This window comes from Lepidochelys kempii, chromosome 14, assembly GCF_965140285.1.
Source record: "Lepidochelys kempii isolate rLepKem1 chromosome 14, rLepKem1.hap1, whole genome shotgun sequence".
NCBI lineage: Eukaryota > Metazoa > Chordata > Testudines > Cheloniidae > Lepidochelys > Lepidochelys kempii.
In genome coordinates this window covers 15,449,330-15,464,384 of record NC_136393.1, presented here as the reverse complement: position 1 = coordinate 15,464,384, position 15,055 = coordinate 15,449,330, and the positions used below count along the sequence as shown (strand labels likewise).

The 15,055-nt window shown below is 51.5% G+C and overlaps 3 protein-coding genes across 12 annotated transcripts in view; 1 reads left to right on the top strand and 2 right to left on the bottom strand.

Annotated features, from left to right (window-relative positions):
• SMIM5 (small integral membrane protein 5) overlaps positions 1–415 on the bottom strand; it is a 28,025-nt gene extending 27,610 nt beyond the window's left edge. For both annotated transcript variants that reach the window (XM_073310468.1, XM_073310469.1), the window contains exon 1: positions 242–415. In XM_073310468.1, coding sequence (XP_073166569.1) covers positions 242–381 — 140 coding nt within the window. In that variant the 5' untranslated portion in view covers positions 382–415. The remainder of the gene's footprint in view (positions 1–241) is intronic.
• The window catches only part of RECQL5 (RecQ like helicase 5), a 59,218-nt gene extending 49,502 nt beyond the window's left edge, over positions 1–9,716 (top strand). For 7 of the 9 annotated variants that reach the window (XM_073310456.2, XM_073310455.2, XM_073310459.2 and 4 more), the window contains 10 exons: positions 424–460; positions 1,691–1,749; positions 1,908–1,981; positions 2,602–2,695; positions 3,285–3,428; positions 5,265–5,941; positions 6,242–6,320; positions 7,394–7,642; positions 8,183–8,255; positions 8,398–9,716. In XM_073310456.2, the coding sequence (XP_073166557.2) occupies positions 424–460; positions 1,691–1,749; positions 1,908–1,981; positions 2,602–2,695; positions 3,285–3,428; positions 5,265–5,941; positions 6,242–6,320; positions 7,394–7,642; positions 8,183–8,255; positions 8,398–8,498 (1,587 nt within the window). In that variant the 3' untranslated portion in view covers positions 8,499–9,716. Of the gene's footprint in view, positions 1–423; positions 461–1,690; positions 1,750–1,907; positions 1,982–2,601; positions 2,696–3,284; positions 3,429–5,264; positions 5,942–6,241; positions 6,321–7,393; positions 7,643–8,182; positions 8,256–8,397 lie in introns of those variants that run through there. The other 2 variants (XM_073310458.2, XR_012154767.2) reach the window with 2 other exon arrangements.
• A 1,586-nt stretch (positions 9,717–11,302) lies between these two features.
• The window catches only part of MYO15B (myosin XVB), an 80,195-nt gene continuing 76,442 nt past the window's right edge, over positions 11,303–15,055 (bottom strand). Inside the window, exons 63-65 of the mRNA XM_073310453.2 lie at positions 14,777–14,910; positions 14,209–14,349; positions 11,303–12,516 (exon numbers count right to left, since the gene is read on the bottom strand). Coding sequence (XP_073166554.2) covers positions 12,457–12,516; positions 14,209–14,349; positions 14,777–14,910 — 335 coding nt within the window. The 3' untranslated portion in view covers positions 11,303–12,456. The remainder of the gene's footprint in view (positions 12,517–14,208; positions 14,350–14,776; positions 14,911–15,055) is intronic.

The following is a 15,055-nucleotide window of genomic DNA, read 5'->3' as shown; positions in this document are numbered from 1 at the left end:
CATCCATCCTTGTGCCTTGCTGCTGCTTGATCTGGTTTCTATAAATTGTTCCAACTGTTGCCTATACTACATGGGTTTGATCCCCCTTCCCGTTTCCCATTTATGTGAAGAAAATCTCCTTGATGTTATTTACGAGCTGGCCCCTGCCCTACTCTAGTCAAGGGGATCCTGTCTGCTTTAACATATCTAATATTTGACTGGCCTCAATCAGCCCCTCTGGCCTTTGCGTTTCAACCCTTACCTGCTCCCCAGTCTCTTCTGTCCTTTTTGCTGCCTTTCCCACATCTTTATAATTTTGGCATCATCCTTCCTGGAAAAGGTGGTAGGAGCTGCGTATAGAGTCTCTCGTGTTCTCTGTAGTCCTTCATATATGTTGCTCATGATGGAAATGTTTGACCTCTCTCTCTCTCTCTTTTCCTGCAGGGCAAAGAACCAGAAAAAGACGACTTTGTCCCTCCAGGTAGATCTCTCCATTGCTTTATAGTTTTACCAGATGGTCTCGATCAGTGACAGAGTTCCATGGGGAAGGGGAACACTGTGGTTCATAGATACTAAGGTCAGAAGGGACCATTATGATCATCTCGTCTGACCTCCTGCACAACGCAGGCCACAGAATCTCACCCACCCACTCCTGCGAAAAACCTGGTTGCCTTACGTAACATCAATATCTGGGAATAACAAAGAATGCAACTTAGTCCTCCCCTGTGGCTGGATGTTCCACAAAGAGGACACCGCTGAATCAACCCACGCTCCAACTGTTGGGCACCAGGACCAGAGCAGTGGGTCCCTGGCTGTGGAACTCCTTGCTAGAAGAGGTCGGTCTAAGCCCAAATCTGAGGTTGTTCAGATCAAGTTTAGATTGCATCTTTCTGATACAGCCTGCCCCAGAGGGACACCTTTTGATCTGGGCTTTCAGCCTCTCTAATTTTGTGCCACGTTTAAATATCCCAGTTCTGGCCACTGTGTCAAACCTGAGCACAGAATTCTTGCTACAGGCCAAAGGGGTGCCCTACAGCAATGGCTCTCAGCCTTTCGAGATTATTCTACCGCTCTAAAGAGTCTGATTTGTCTTGGGTTCCCTCAAGTTTCACCTCACTGAAAAACTTAGAAAATGAGACACACAAATGTCACAGCACACTGTTACTGACAAATTGCTGACTCTCATTTTTACCATATAACTATAAAATAAATCAGTTGGAATATAAATATTGTACTTACATTTCAGTGTATAGTCTATAGAGCAGTATAAACAAATAATTGTCTATGAAATTTTAGTTTGTACTGACTTACTAGTGCTTTTTATGGAGCCTCTTGTAAACCTAGGCAAATATATAGAGGAGTTGATATACCCCCTAGAAGATGGCTAAGTACCCCCAGGAGTACACGTACCCCTGGTTGAAACCCACTGCTCTACAGAATATGTTGCTCTGCTCAACTCCCCCCATTCCCCATCTCCCCCCGAATGAGGTTGTTTTTTCTGAGAATTGAAGGCCCTGAAAGGGGCTCGCTGGGACAGAGCTCTTTGACGAGCAGCAAGTCTTGTGCTTGTGACACAGACATATTCACCTCGGTGAACTCTAACCTCAGCTTCCCCCTGTTCTTGAACTTATCAAGACCGGTAAGAGTGGTGGGGTGGTATGGCAAGGAATGGTGGAGAGCATCTCTTTTTAAAACATCACTTCTCTGGTAGATGCAGGCTGCCCCCTGAAAGACGCCGCCAGCCGGAAAATCTCCAAACTCACGGTCAAGGTAAGGAAAGGCCTGCGTGAATTCACCCCCCTGCTAGTAATTTTCATCTGAGACAGGCCAGAGATGCTGCCTGCTCCTTCCTGTCCATTCAGGGGGTGGGGGAGAAAGGCAGTGTCATTCCTGCAAGAGGATCTCCTCTCTCTCTCCTTTGGTTTTAGGCCCGAGAACACTGCTTGAAGATGTTGGTAGAAGCTCTGAGCAGCAACCAGAAGGCAGCCCCAACAGAACATGGGTATTAAACAAGGCACAGGAAGGGGTAGAGAGAGGAGGTCTTGATAGCAGGGCTCTCCTTGCTCTGCAAGATCATTGTGTGCAATGATCACCCTTGTCAGTGAATCACCTCTGGGGCTCTGCGAGAAGCCTGACATGCAGTGCTCTTCCCTCCATCCCCATTCATATCTCCTTGCTGGGCCCCGCAGCTGAGTTCAGCTCCACAGAGCATCACCAAGCCCCCCTGAAAGTGTGCCGAGCCTCCTGGGTTCTAGTCCCACGAGCTCCATTTATGGTGATTCCAGGGCTTGCTGTTCCCCTTTGCCCCACCAGAGGGGGAGAGCGTATTACACAAAGTCCATGCAGACCCACACAAACCAGAGAATCTCCAGATGTGCAAGAGGAGAGAGTTGTGCTTTGAGGTAAATCTGCTATGCCCCGGCCAGGCACTAAAACGGCCCCTTGACCACCACCTCCAGTTTTTACACATTTAGGCTTAAATCCCAGCCCTCACCCAACCCAGACCCTGACCCCAAGGATGCGAATTCTTCACCCTGGCGGGAGACACTTCACCAACATGAGCACTCCTTTCTCAAGTGGAGAGCAGTGTCCTGCCTGAACTGACCCCAGTGTGTGTTGCAGGTCAGACCCTCCCGCCTGTGCCGTGGAGATGGAGTATGAGGCTTTCAGAACCAGCAAAATGTCCAACTTGTACAAGGCAAATGTGCTAAAGAAGGTAGGGTGCTTGGGGGGGGGGGGGGGGAGGAGGGGCAGGGAGCCGCTCCCTCCCGTTCCTGGTGTCACCACTGCCTTAGCCCTTGAGCATGGTATGTGTTAGACTCAAGGGGCGTGTTCCCGCCGTGTGTTACAGCTCTTGCTCTGCCCTGCTTACCTCCCTCAGGCTGTTTCTTCCTGGCATCCCTTCCAGGAGGAGCGTTTATCTCACTAGATTCTCCCTCCCTGTTGGCTGCAGTCCAGCTGTTGATCAGAAATCCACCTGGGGCCCTTCCCATCTCAGTGAACATCCATGAAGTGCTGTAAAAAAACGTCTCCAGCCATTGGAGAGCAACCTAGCCTTAAAAATAAAAAGGGCGGGGGGTTGCCCCAACCACCCTGTGGCTGCGCCATCATCACATGGTAGAAATATCCTGAGTTGGGCAAGGCAGTTGGCTCGAGCCATCCTGGGGTAATTCATGGCCGTAAGGCAGGAGCAGCCCTTGGTGGAGACCTGCTCTTTGCCAGTGAGGATTGCGATGCATGCTGAGGAAGAGGGAGACGTAAAGACTCCGCCATTGGGCAGTGTTCTTCTTCTCTTCCAACCCAAGGTAGCGGAGATCAACAAAGCCTCGAAAGAAGGGGAGCTGTATCCAGCATCTGGGTCAGGAGCTGGTGGCGGTGGCGGCAGCCCCAGGACGAAGTCTGAACCCGCAGCTGAAGATGGCTTTCTCCCTGCATCCCAAATCTATTCGGTGAGTACAGGTGGCTGCTGCACGGAACGATGACGGGGATTGCAAAGCCTGTTGCTTGGAAGTACTATGGCTGTGTAAAATAGGACGTGCCCAGCTGGCTGTATGAAAACGCTGAACGTTTGATCTAGAAACCGGCCCAGGCAGGTTTTGGCTAGGCTGTAAAATGTGCCTGAGGTGAAGCTGGGCAAAGAGGAAAAGGTGACCGATGGGTTTGGGGGTATGGTTCTTTGCAAGGTTGTTGCTTAGTTTTGGCTGAGTGTTTGTGGTGGAACGTTTTCCCTCCCATCCTGCTCCTCCTGCACATGGTGCTCTTGTGGTGAGGATAGCTCGACCCCCTTGTCATGCTGGATCTCCTGCTTATCATAAACGTAATTTATTTTCAGACTGTATTTTGCCGAAGAGGCTCCCCTCCTATCTAACTTGTCATTGCTCAACCAAGCATGCTGCCCGTCCCCGTATTCTGGGGCTTCAGCTTTCCTCCACCCCTGTCCCCCTTACTGTGCAGTCATGGCTGCTCGGATGTGTCTGCTTCTGGTTTTAGACAGCGTTTGCTCCCTGAAAGGAGCGTGCTACAGAATGGCACCATCACAGCTGGCAGATCCAACACTTGACCTAGCAGTCATTGGCAGACTCCATTCAGCAACACTGGACTGGCTGGCTTAAGCTCTGTAGCTCGCTACCCATCGCTAATCCCTCTCCTCTCCCGCTGCCAGGCCCAGCCTCGCGCGGTGGTGGATGAAAGCTGTTACCATCTGATGGCTTTTCATAGCTCTGTGAAGTGGGTTTGCTGGGCTCAGTACAGCGAACAAGTGCTCACTTTGCAAAAACCACTCTTGGTACTGCCTACACCTTTGTTGGCAGCCTCAGCAGAGAGGCTGCAGGAAGTCAGAGAGTGTAAGGCTGGACTGAACTATCCCTCAGCCAGGGGGGTGATTCCTCCAGGTCAGGGTGAAGCACTTTGGGAGGGGAAATACGTCCTGCTGCTTCCTGTGCTGTGGGGAGCTCAGCTGGCCAGGGCTGCGAACCTGGCTTCTTTCCCATTCGTTGGCAGCTCCTGCACATTGCTGTAAGCAAGGGCACATGGCTGGTGTGGTTCATGGATGACCCCAATACCTCTCTCTTGTGTCACAAGAGGGAGAGCGTGGCACCCAGCTGCCTGCAGTATGCCCCAGTGCAGCCCCTCTCCCAGCTCCTCCAGAGCCTCCTGCTGAGGTTCTGGCTGTGTTTGTCCCCCATCTCCTATATACCCATCCCATCCATGGCCCCATGATATCACAAGATCTCATCAGCCTCCTCCTGGCTCTGGCCAAGATGGCCATCCATTCCAAGCACAGCAGGGAGGTTCTCTGTGACTGGAGGGGTCTTCCTCCATTCCCTGGGCATTTCTTGCCTCCGGGCAGCATCCACTGATGTCTTGGTCTCCTTTGCAGAGCAGTGGGCATTGTCCGGTGTTCTCTGCTCGGTGTGCCCATCCAGTTCCCTTGTTTTGCACCTTTGTCCTCCAGTTTTATCATTGTTTGGCTCCAGGGAATCACTTCTTTTCTGGGTCATGTGGCCCCTCCTTCAATTGAGGGTGCAGGCCGTTAGGCTGGTGGCTCTGCCCACTGCCTCCTTGAACTCTGACAGACAGTACCTTTCACCAGCCATAAATTCACAAGCCATCTCCATTGACTTCTGAATAACCCTCCTGTGACAAACCATGTGCACGTAATGGAAGGAACCAAGTCTCCATTTCATGTGTCCCGGGGGGGCGTGTAAACAGGGAGACAACTTCCTTGGCAATGCCTTTGTAACCCTCTAATCCCCTCCCTCTGTCTCCTTCCCTTCTCTTTGTAGTTTAAACCCAAGCGGATAGGAGCTGGGTTTCGAAAGAGTTCCAGCTTGTTCCAGACTGCGGCCGAACTGCTGAAGACAAAGGAGGAGAGTGATGCGACGCCTGTGGAGAGGGAAGTAGATAGTCCAAATGGGCAAGGTGATCGCGAATGTGATTCAGAAATGGCCGGAGTCTCTGCTGTCAAGAGCAAAGACAGGGTGGCCAAAGTAGTACACAAAAGTGCTGTGGAAGCAGTGCAGGCCCATGACAAGAAGGGACAGCAACCTAGTCCAGATGCAGATGCCTCCCTGTGGGATAGCCCTACCAAGAAGGCAAAGCTCACCAAGAAGCAACAGCTGCTAGCAGAAACAGCCAGAAAAGAATCCCAGAACATTTCCAAATTCTTCTCTCTCACCAAAGCTGGACTTAAAACCTCAGGATGTGTCACAGTAGAGGAAGACGATTGTCCTGTGAGTGAGCTAGCTCAGTCTCTTTCTCAAAGAGAATGTCAGGAGAAAGAGGAACCTCAGGAAAATGAAGATGTCTCAGGAGGCGCTATGGCCGGGCAACCCCAGATGGAAGCCCATGAGTCAAGGAAGATGAAGGAAGCACTGACTGAGAGAAGTCAGGACTTGGAGTCGAAACACGACCCTGGATCTGAAGCCACACAAGCAGGATTAGATGGTCAGACAAAACCAAGGTGAGAGCTCCTGAGGTCCTGCCCCATTCTTTCCTGCTTTGCCCAGTCCATCCCACAGTGGTGTCTCGTTAGCTAATTACACAGGCAGCCCTTTGTGCTGCATTGATGGAGAGCTGCCATGATAGTATTTAATCGGTGTTATAACTGAGCTGGTCTGGGCAGGGCGTCTCGTTCACGCTTTACTGCAATCTCTGCCACTCGCTAAATATCAGCCTGGTGAAGTCTTCATCTCATAGCAAGTCCCTGTTGTTGAATAATCAAACCAGAAGAAATTATCTTGTTCTTTCCCTCCATCCTCAGCTGTGATGAGGCTGGTATAGAAATCGAAACAACCTGCACAGGGGAACGTCAAGGCAGGAAGAGGCCAGAATCAGATGAGGTGAGACCTTCCTGAATTTCATTTTCCTCACCTCGGTCTGCTCAGCTTTGTGCCCAGCTTCTCTCTGGAAATGCCATGCCTGGTGTAAACCTCACCTGGCAATATCAGTTATCCAGGTGTAGTCCAGTCCCCACCCCAGCAGAGAGCAGCAATATGGTCTGTGTGGGAGCCTGCACTAGGCCTGGGATCTAGGCCCGGCTCTGCCACTAATGCCCAGCGTGACTCAGGCAAGGCACTTGTGGCCTGGTTCTCGAAGGTGCTGAGCACCCACAGCTCTGACTGAAATCTGTGGAAGTTGTGGGTGCTCAGCACATCTGGCAGTCGGGCCCATCACCTCTGTGTCACCTTCCTCCTCTGAGAGATGTAGACAGTGATACCTACCTGGTAATTACCATTGCCCAATGAAAGTGCGGTGCTGACCCCTCCGTTACAGATAGCAAAGTGATGCTTTATCAGTTGACGGCAGCAGCCAAAGCTGACCCTATGGACCAGTCAGTACTGGGTGGTCACGTAGCAAGGGCAGAGCTCCCTGACTTGCAGCCCCAGCCCAGGGTTTGACATCTGTGACCGCCCCGAGACCTGGCTCTCTTGGCTGCAGCACCATCCCCATGCTTGGGGTGAATTTGAGTGGGGCACTAACTGTTTAACTCAAAAGCAGAGCTAATTGCCCTTGTGGATCTATCCAAGGCCTGGTTTCCTGCAGAGTCTAGCTAGGTTCACCCCAAGGGGTTTTCCCAGTGGGTATTCAAGAAGATTTCCCCATCCCTCTTTCCTCCAAGCACTTAGACACAGCAATTTCTGGGGAGGTGAATCTCACAGGATTTCTTCTAAGGCCCCTTTCCTGTGTGACAGGAACAGCGGGGCTGCTGAGATTAATGCCTCGAGTACCTTCCCCGTGACTAGCCCAGGGCCGGGCTCCAGGGGACTGAGCTGGCTAAATGTTTTCCTGCACGGAATTCTCTATGGGAGCAGCTTGCTGGGTAGCATGGGGATGTTTCTGCCTCACATGGCAGCTTGGGCCTAAGAGTCTGAAACTGCTGCGTGAACGGCTGCTCCTCTTCGCGCTGGTCTAGGATCTGGAGAGCCCTGTGACGAAGAGGCTGCGGGCGGCAGCATCTTCCATCCTGTCGCAACCAGAGGGCAAAGGCATGGGCCCAGTGAAGAAGAAGGTGACTTTTGATCCGAGTTTGTCACAGGTTGATAAAGAAGGAACTACCAAGACCATCCAGCCAGCGACCAAAGGCGTGTCCCTTAAAGAGACAGCAGATATTGTCGTCAAATACTTGACCCCTTTCTACAAGGGTGGTAAATTTGCTTCCAAGGTAGGGCACAGACAACAGCTTTCTCTATCAGGAGGAGACCAGAGCTGTGTCTCCTAAGGCCATTTGGGACATGGGGTGAGGGGTGCATGATGCTGTTGGGTGTTCATATTTAACCACAGGGTCTTGCTGCTACTTGGTGGTAGGGTGTGTCCCCACCTGCCTTAGTGACCCAAGAAGTGAGACCTGTTCTGGAGAGGAGTGGTGGGTGGTGACTGCAGTTCCTGACTGCCACGGTGCTACGGGGATCACACTGAGCTGGGAACTGAAAGCAAATTCAGCCCTTGGCTGTTTCTACCCTGAGTGGCTCAGGGCAGGGACTCTCTCTTACTCCACATATGTACAGTGCCTAGCACAACGGGACTCCGAGCTCACTTGTGAACATTAAGCACCACTGTAATACAAATAACAATTGTTTCTGTTCTGGCCCGATGGGGCTAGAGGCTGTGTAGAGGCATGCAAACCTACACAGATTGTGTGATGAGAGGGTGACTGCAGCCATGGGTAATCTTCGCTCTGCGCTTTGATTTCTCTACGCTGCAGGAACTGTTCAAGGGATTTGCCCGACACCTCTCCCACTTACTGACTGAGGAGAAGAATCCTGTCCGCAAGGCTGGTGAGTCGCCACCTGGGGGATGTGACTGTGGGGTGGTGTCATGTAGACAGCTGGGGATATACTGGTGCTAAATGGCCTGGGCTAGGGGGGGCTGTAGACTCTGCCAGAGTCTCCTCAAAGGGGATGTCCCCTCTCTTTGCAGTGAAAGAAGAAGCACAGAGACTCATCAAGGAGTTTTTCAAAACCCGAGTCAGGTGTGAAAATGAGACAGACTGGCAAGCGCTGCCCAGCTCGGAAACATGATGCCGGTTCTCCAGCTATTTCCATTCCCGGCTGCAGTCAGTGGAATTGAAGGCTCACGGAGACATGGGAGTTTTCCATTCATGTTGCTGCTTGTTCTCCACGGCATCTGTGCCATGAGTGTGGTCTTGAGAACATCTCTAGGGAGGTGATCCCTGGGAATTTGTCTGTGGAGCTCCTCTGGTGCCTAAGGGACGATGAAGTCCTTCAACAGCCCTTGCTAAGAGGTCTGGTGTGTGTCAAGGCTGCATAGCTCTGTGGCCTCTCTCAGCTGGGCTGTGGTGCATCCTGCTGCTGGCTGAGAAGGGCTTAGAATTGCAGACTCTGATTCCAAGTTGGGTGTGAATCCTACTTTTCCCCCCAAGTATCTCTGAGCCTCCCTCTCACCCCCCCCCTTGTCTTTTTATTTAAATGTTACCAATAGAAGCCTTACACTGAAAACACATTCAAATGCCCACGCTTTGCTCAGGGTTTGTATGGTGGGAGCTGATGGTTAAGTTCCTAGAGTGGATAGTTTATTTTGAAAAAATGTTTAGGTTTAGACGATGGGACGTGCAGCGTCTCCTTTCCCAAAGCTGGGGACCCCCTGCAGGCTTTATTTAAAAAAAACAAAAAAACCCACACCCTGAATTTTGGTTTTACTCTGGCCAACTCTGTGTGTTCTTTAACTGGGATGGGCATTAGTGCCTTAGCCTGGACAGACTGGAGGCTCTCTTGTCGTTGTCCCCCACCCCCCATTGGTTGTGTGTTATAAGGGGGGCAGCACCAAAGTTGATGCACTTCCCTAGTATTTGCTTATAGCCCCCTGATGCCATATCCCCTCACTGTGCCTAAACTAGGGACTTAGGACAGAGGAGGCTGCTGCTGGTACAGCCAATTACCCCCCCCCCCGGTGCTGTGACACTCGTAGACCCAGTAGCTGTGGTGCATCTGCTGCTATATTTATGCGAGGGCCTGAACTGGAGGGAGTCAGTGAGTCATAACATGACCCTAGTGTGCCCAGGATTGTTTTTTACATGTAGTTTTTGCGGGGCTCTGCCTTGGCTCTCTGCCTAGAGAAGATACTGGCCTTGCTGGCATTAGTCCTGCTGCAGGATCAACCTGCAATCTCAGAAGCCAGGAATGGAACAGTCTTCTGAATAGCTTGTACTCGGGGAAACTGGGCTTTTATGTTACCGAAGGGTGCATGGTAAACTGACAATAAACTGAACGTCACAGTTATGATGGGCTCTCTTTGCCTAGTTCCTGCTGTTTCATTACATGGGATGTGCTCAGCAGCTCCTGGTTACCTCACTGAGCACACACGGAGCATTGCACTGTGAACGCCTGGGTAAAAGCAGAGTCACTTGTCCCTTGAACAACCAGCTGATGAACTGAATGTTAGGAGCTGGTGGCGAGGAATGGGCAATAGTGTTTGGAACACCCAATTCTTCTCTTCCCTTAGAAGTAATTAGCTGCTAGCTGGAATCTCTGTGCAGACCTCTGTAAGAGCCAGCCTCCATTGGCAGCTAGCCTGAATTTCCAGCAGCTCTAGCTCCAGTTAGTTTTTGAGGGGTGGTGTAAAACAGACAATGAGTTAGCTGTGCATTGTGTGTCAGATATTTCTGCTTTTACCTGGGCCCTTGCTGCTTGAGCTGCAGCACCATGTGGGACTTTGCTAAGTAGTGGCTTTCAACACCCCGATGCTCCAGAACTGCGTGGTCGCATGGCAGCCTTTTGTGCTGCAGTAAGGTAAGTACTTTACATGCTGTTATTATTGTGCACTAGCCTCTTTCAGAAGCGGCCATAAAATCATCTGGCCTCTGCTTTACATTGCCATTAAAAATCCCCTGGAACTCTTTCTGGGAGTAGAGGATTGCCTTCCTGTGCTTAGCCAAGACTTCCCAGCACTGGGGTTGTTGTGTTGTCTACCTACCTTTAGCGCTCAGAGGTACTTGGTCCGTAGCTTGTCAGTCCATGGGATCCTGGTGGTTTGCTTTTGTTCCGTGTTCTGTACCTCCCATGAGAGCTGAAAGGGGTAGGAGAATCTGCCTCCTTCCATGCTGACTAGTGGGTCCAGCCAGGAAACACATAGGGCACCCCCTGGGCTGCGTGAGGGGGATTAATAGGTTTCTAACAAGAGAACTGGCAAAGGGCGTTAGACCCTCTGCTGTCAATTGCAGTGTTTCTCTTCCTCACAGTGCCCTGGGAGAAGGGAGGGTGGGGCTGTCTCGTGCCTGTGTGGGTGACAGAGAATGTACAGGCAACAAATCTAAAGCAGCTGGGGCCAATTCAAAGGTGAAGGTTGAATTGTCCTGAGGATGGTTTTGTTTTTGTTTCAGTTAATGGTTAATGTTATACTTTATACTGTGCTATATTTAATAGTTAATGTTATACGTTGCTTAGGGAGAGGGCCAGCCAACAGAACTCCTGGCTTCTAGTCCCAGCTCTGTTACATAATGAAGCAGAAAGCCATTTAAGCCCTCTGACAGAGCGGTGGATCCTCTTAGCACATGGGCTGCTGGGGACAGAACGACCCTGCACTATAGCACTCTCCAGATGAGGCTCTCTTTCCTAACCCTTCCTTCCTTCCCACCCTGCAAGAGGTTGTCATGCCCCTGGCAAACAGCTGGAGCATGGGCAGCTAGAGTGCAAGATTCGTTCATGGCTCGAAGTGGGAGCCATCAGCACTAGCAAGGAAGGCCTTTTAGCCTCTGTGCCCATGTAGTCATTGGAGTTAGTTACAGTGTGGACACTTGGCTCCCAGGAACTGCTGCCTTCCCCAATTCACATCACATTATCCCCAGTGAATTCCTAGTGGGGAGCCAATGTTCACACATCAAGCATCGAGGCTGGCTTTCAACAGCCAGCCCAAGGGGCCGTGTTCATTCCCAACCTGCTCATGCTTTTCAAACCCCCCCAAAAGTGCCCCTGAGCCCCCACTAACAGAACAGCCTCTTTGCCTAGTGCACATGGAAGCCAACGGTTTTATTTTCATAGCTCCAAAAACTAGAAGGAAGCGAGACTTTAATAATGTATTGGTTATTAAATATTTCATTGATTTCCCCCCCCCCCCCCCACAGAAGTGTAAACACCTCTCCCCCAGCTGGAGATGTATAGTAATAAAATAAATTAAGGATTTATTTTTACATTCTGATTTTTTTCCCCCCTCTGTTAGGGAGGGCAATTTGTATCTTAGTTCACTGGGCAAGTAGTCATCATTTAAATATACAGCGGTATGGTCAGACAGAGGTCTTTAGATTAGAAGGAAAAAGAAACAGACTGTCAGTAAGAAATTGAGTAGCAGTCAACGTTCTTACCATTGGCACACATGGTAATTGCACATTAACACTCACTGACCTGCTCTGTGATACTGGTGGCAGTTCTTTGACATTAAGATAAGAGGTGCTCTCAGGAATTTAATGCCAGCAAATGGAGTCGTATCACAGCCCTTTCTTTTCCTTGGTGATGGAAAATCTCTGGCAAGTAAGTACCAGACTCCCCTGCTGCTGCCGCCATGTGTGAGTTTATTGTTCGTGCAAAAAAGGACTGCAGTATCTTGTGTCCCTGGGCTGCCCCTCCCCACCTGCTTGTCGCAGTTTGTGAAAGATCAGGGCCTTGTTCCATTGTGTGCTCTGCTCTGGCTGGGGAGACCGTGCAGCTCCAAAGGACGCTGTGAATGGGTGTGACGTGCGAACCAAGCCTGGGGCAGAAAGGGATGAGGAGCAGCACTACGGTGGAGGTTCAGGTTCTGGCGCGTGGTGGTGCAGAAGTAAGGTGACCAAACAGCTTGGACGACAGCCTGTCAAGGCAGTGGCAGCCTTGGAAAGCAGGAGAGGGGAGTGTGCTGTAGAACAAGGTGGCTGGAGAATAGGATGGTGGATGGGGCTTGCCCTGCCACAGGCCAGAGTGAGGGGTGCTTGATAAGCTGTCCAAGCTGAGGAGAGCCTTGTTCTGCTTAGCTGTCTTCCAGCCTGGGTCTCTAGGGCTGAGATTCTCCCTCCTGCATGATGACTGTGATCGTATGGTACAGTTCCTTGGCCTGTCAAGATTACAGCCCAGTAGAAGTAATTCCCTGTTTACCCTGAACACCACAGCCCCGCCCCATCCCGTCCCCTTCACTTCCTCACCTCTGCTAAGGTGGAAATTTGACACCAACAGAGGCTACATCCAGCCACCTACCTCTGCTAAACCAGCAGGGCTGGACTTAAACCCCAGGCCTTCTCTTGGCAAAGCAACTGCTGCTGTTTTGCAGGGGGTGTGTGGAACCATTTTAACCCTTTCCAGAGGCCCCCTGCAATGCCACTTCCCTTAGGTAAAATCATATTGCCACCTGTGATCTCTCTTTTACAGATCTTGCCCAGTACTTCAGAACCAACATGTAACCCAGATGACAAGAGAAACGCTTAGACCCTGGTCGCTGGCTATAAATCTTAAGGGATTTGTTTATTCCACTATAACAGGGGGAGGCAGGGAATGGCTGTTCTGTGCTGCTGCAAGAACGGGGACATTCACTGAATCACTACAAGGTTGGTAGCTGAATGAGGGGTCCTAATTCTAGCCTTCCAAAAAGTGAAACTTCAGGCTTGTCTTGGGGGGAGCCCTGAGTAGCTGGGGCACTCCAGTGACTCTGCACTCTCCCCCTGCGTGGATACACTTCAGCGTGCTAAGCTCGTACTGTGGACTACGAGTATCCACACAGGGAGACGGTGCAGAGTCGCTGGGGCACTTCAAATTCATCCCCTCGCTTCCTCTGTACTCTGTAGGGTGTAAGTGGCAGCTCAGGCAGACAAACCCTCGCTAACCCTGAGCACGGGAGGTGCTAAAAATAGAAGGGTAGCTGCCCCCAGTTGATTCCTGCCTGAAACCCGAGGGATGTACTCAGGGCGGTTAGCTCCTGGCACCGCCTCAGCTCCATGTCTGTCTGTAGCATGCTAGGGTGGGACCAGCTCTGGCATAGGCATACCCTAGCATACCTGTGCAGATGAGCCCGTAGCGGGTTAGCCGCCCCAGAGCCTGCTGCTGGAATTATAACCCCTACACTAAACTAACTTCTCCTTTTTATTTCATACAATCCATTAGGCAGAGAGCCAGCTCCAGGCCTGAACCTGTTCCTTACGCAAGGAAAAACCATCACTAACTTGGAGGCAGTTTTCCTGTTCAAGGCTTTAGGAGCTGCCATTTCCTCCCCCAACCAGGGCCCAGTGTCACATGCTGCACCCTCTGCAGGAGCCTGCCTGACTGCTGGTCTTGCCCAGCAAAAAGCCTGCGAGCTCTCCTATCAAATGTGAGAGCGCTGAAGATAGTGATAGGGAAGGTAATGCTGTGTCCTGGAAACCTCTGAGGATCACAACCAGGGTAAAGGTTGAGGAAAGACATTTCATCTTTAAATGAAACAGGCCACTTTGGATGGGACATGACCCTGGATGGGCCACGGAGTGGCTCTAGCCAGCCAGTCTCTACTACACAGGGATGCCCTTGGGTGAGTACAGTTCCCAGCACAAAACCAACCATGCCGTTTGGCTCAAGAGGGAGCAGTGGATGCTGGGAACTGTAGTCCGCAGAGGCCCTATATCTCTGAGTTAGGGGAAGGCTCTAGTGCCGTCAGTCTCAGCTGGACAAAGCGTGGGCACCAGTGGGCGGGAGAAACCAACTGAGACAGGGTTAAATATCGTTCCAATAACTATGGTCATTGACATGGCCAGTAGCAGGCACTGCTCAGGGCTCTCTTTACCTGTTGCAGTTCAAACCACATGGTCTGAGGATTATCCACAGAGCCATAGTTCACTTCCAGGCCCGGCACCCCGGAGTCGTCCAAAGGCCGCAGGGTTCGCATCCTCTGCACCTCCTTCAGCGGGATGTGGCAGAAGCGCTCCTGTGCCCAGGGAGAGAACCCACCATCAGAGGGGCTGCTGCAGCGCAGGACATGGGGGCTCAGGAGGGAGTGCTGGAAGGAGCCGAGTGCCCTCAACACACCACCCCGGGAGCAGGCTTTCACCACAGTCCCGTAAATACAGAACGTTAAGGAAGCAGAGCTCAGCCCTCGAGCCTCTTCAAAGCCACTGCAGGGCTATAAGACACGTCATGGAAAAAACACCGAACCAGGGTAATGGGTCGGTCCTGGTGCCAGCTTACCTCCACGCTCACTGGGGGGGTGGCAGGGAGTGGACAAAGTCCACTAGTTTTGTTCCCTGCCATGAACTCTGACTTGTCCAAGAGCCAGTAGAGAAAGTTTGCACAAAGCCAATGCACAAGTAGGCTGAAGTAGTGAGTTACTGACCGCGGCGCTCTGGGCAGCATACCTGGGACCTGCTGGCCACGACAACAATCTGGTCCCTATTCACTGCCAGGATGCAGGGTAGAGGAATCCTGGGCTCGCTGCAGCGCTCCATGGGGTACAAGTTGTAGCCGAAGAGGGGCAGCTGGATCACATGCTCTGCGGGAAGGGAGACTGTACTAATGCCTATGTCCAAAATCCGCAGAATGATACGTGAGACAGTGCTAAACGCTCATCCACCCAAGCACTTGTTTGCAAATCAAACAGTGATAATGGCAATTCCCCATCCCCTCACTGCAGCCCA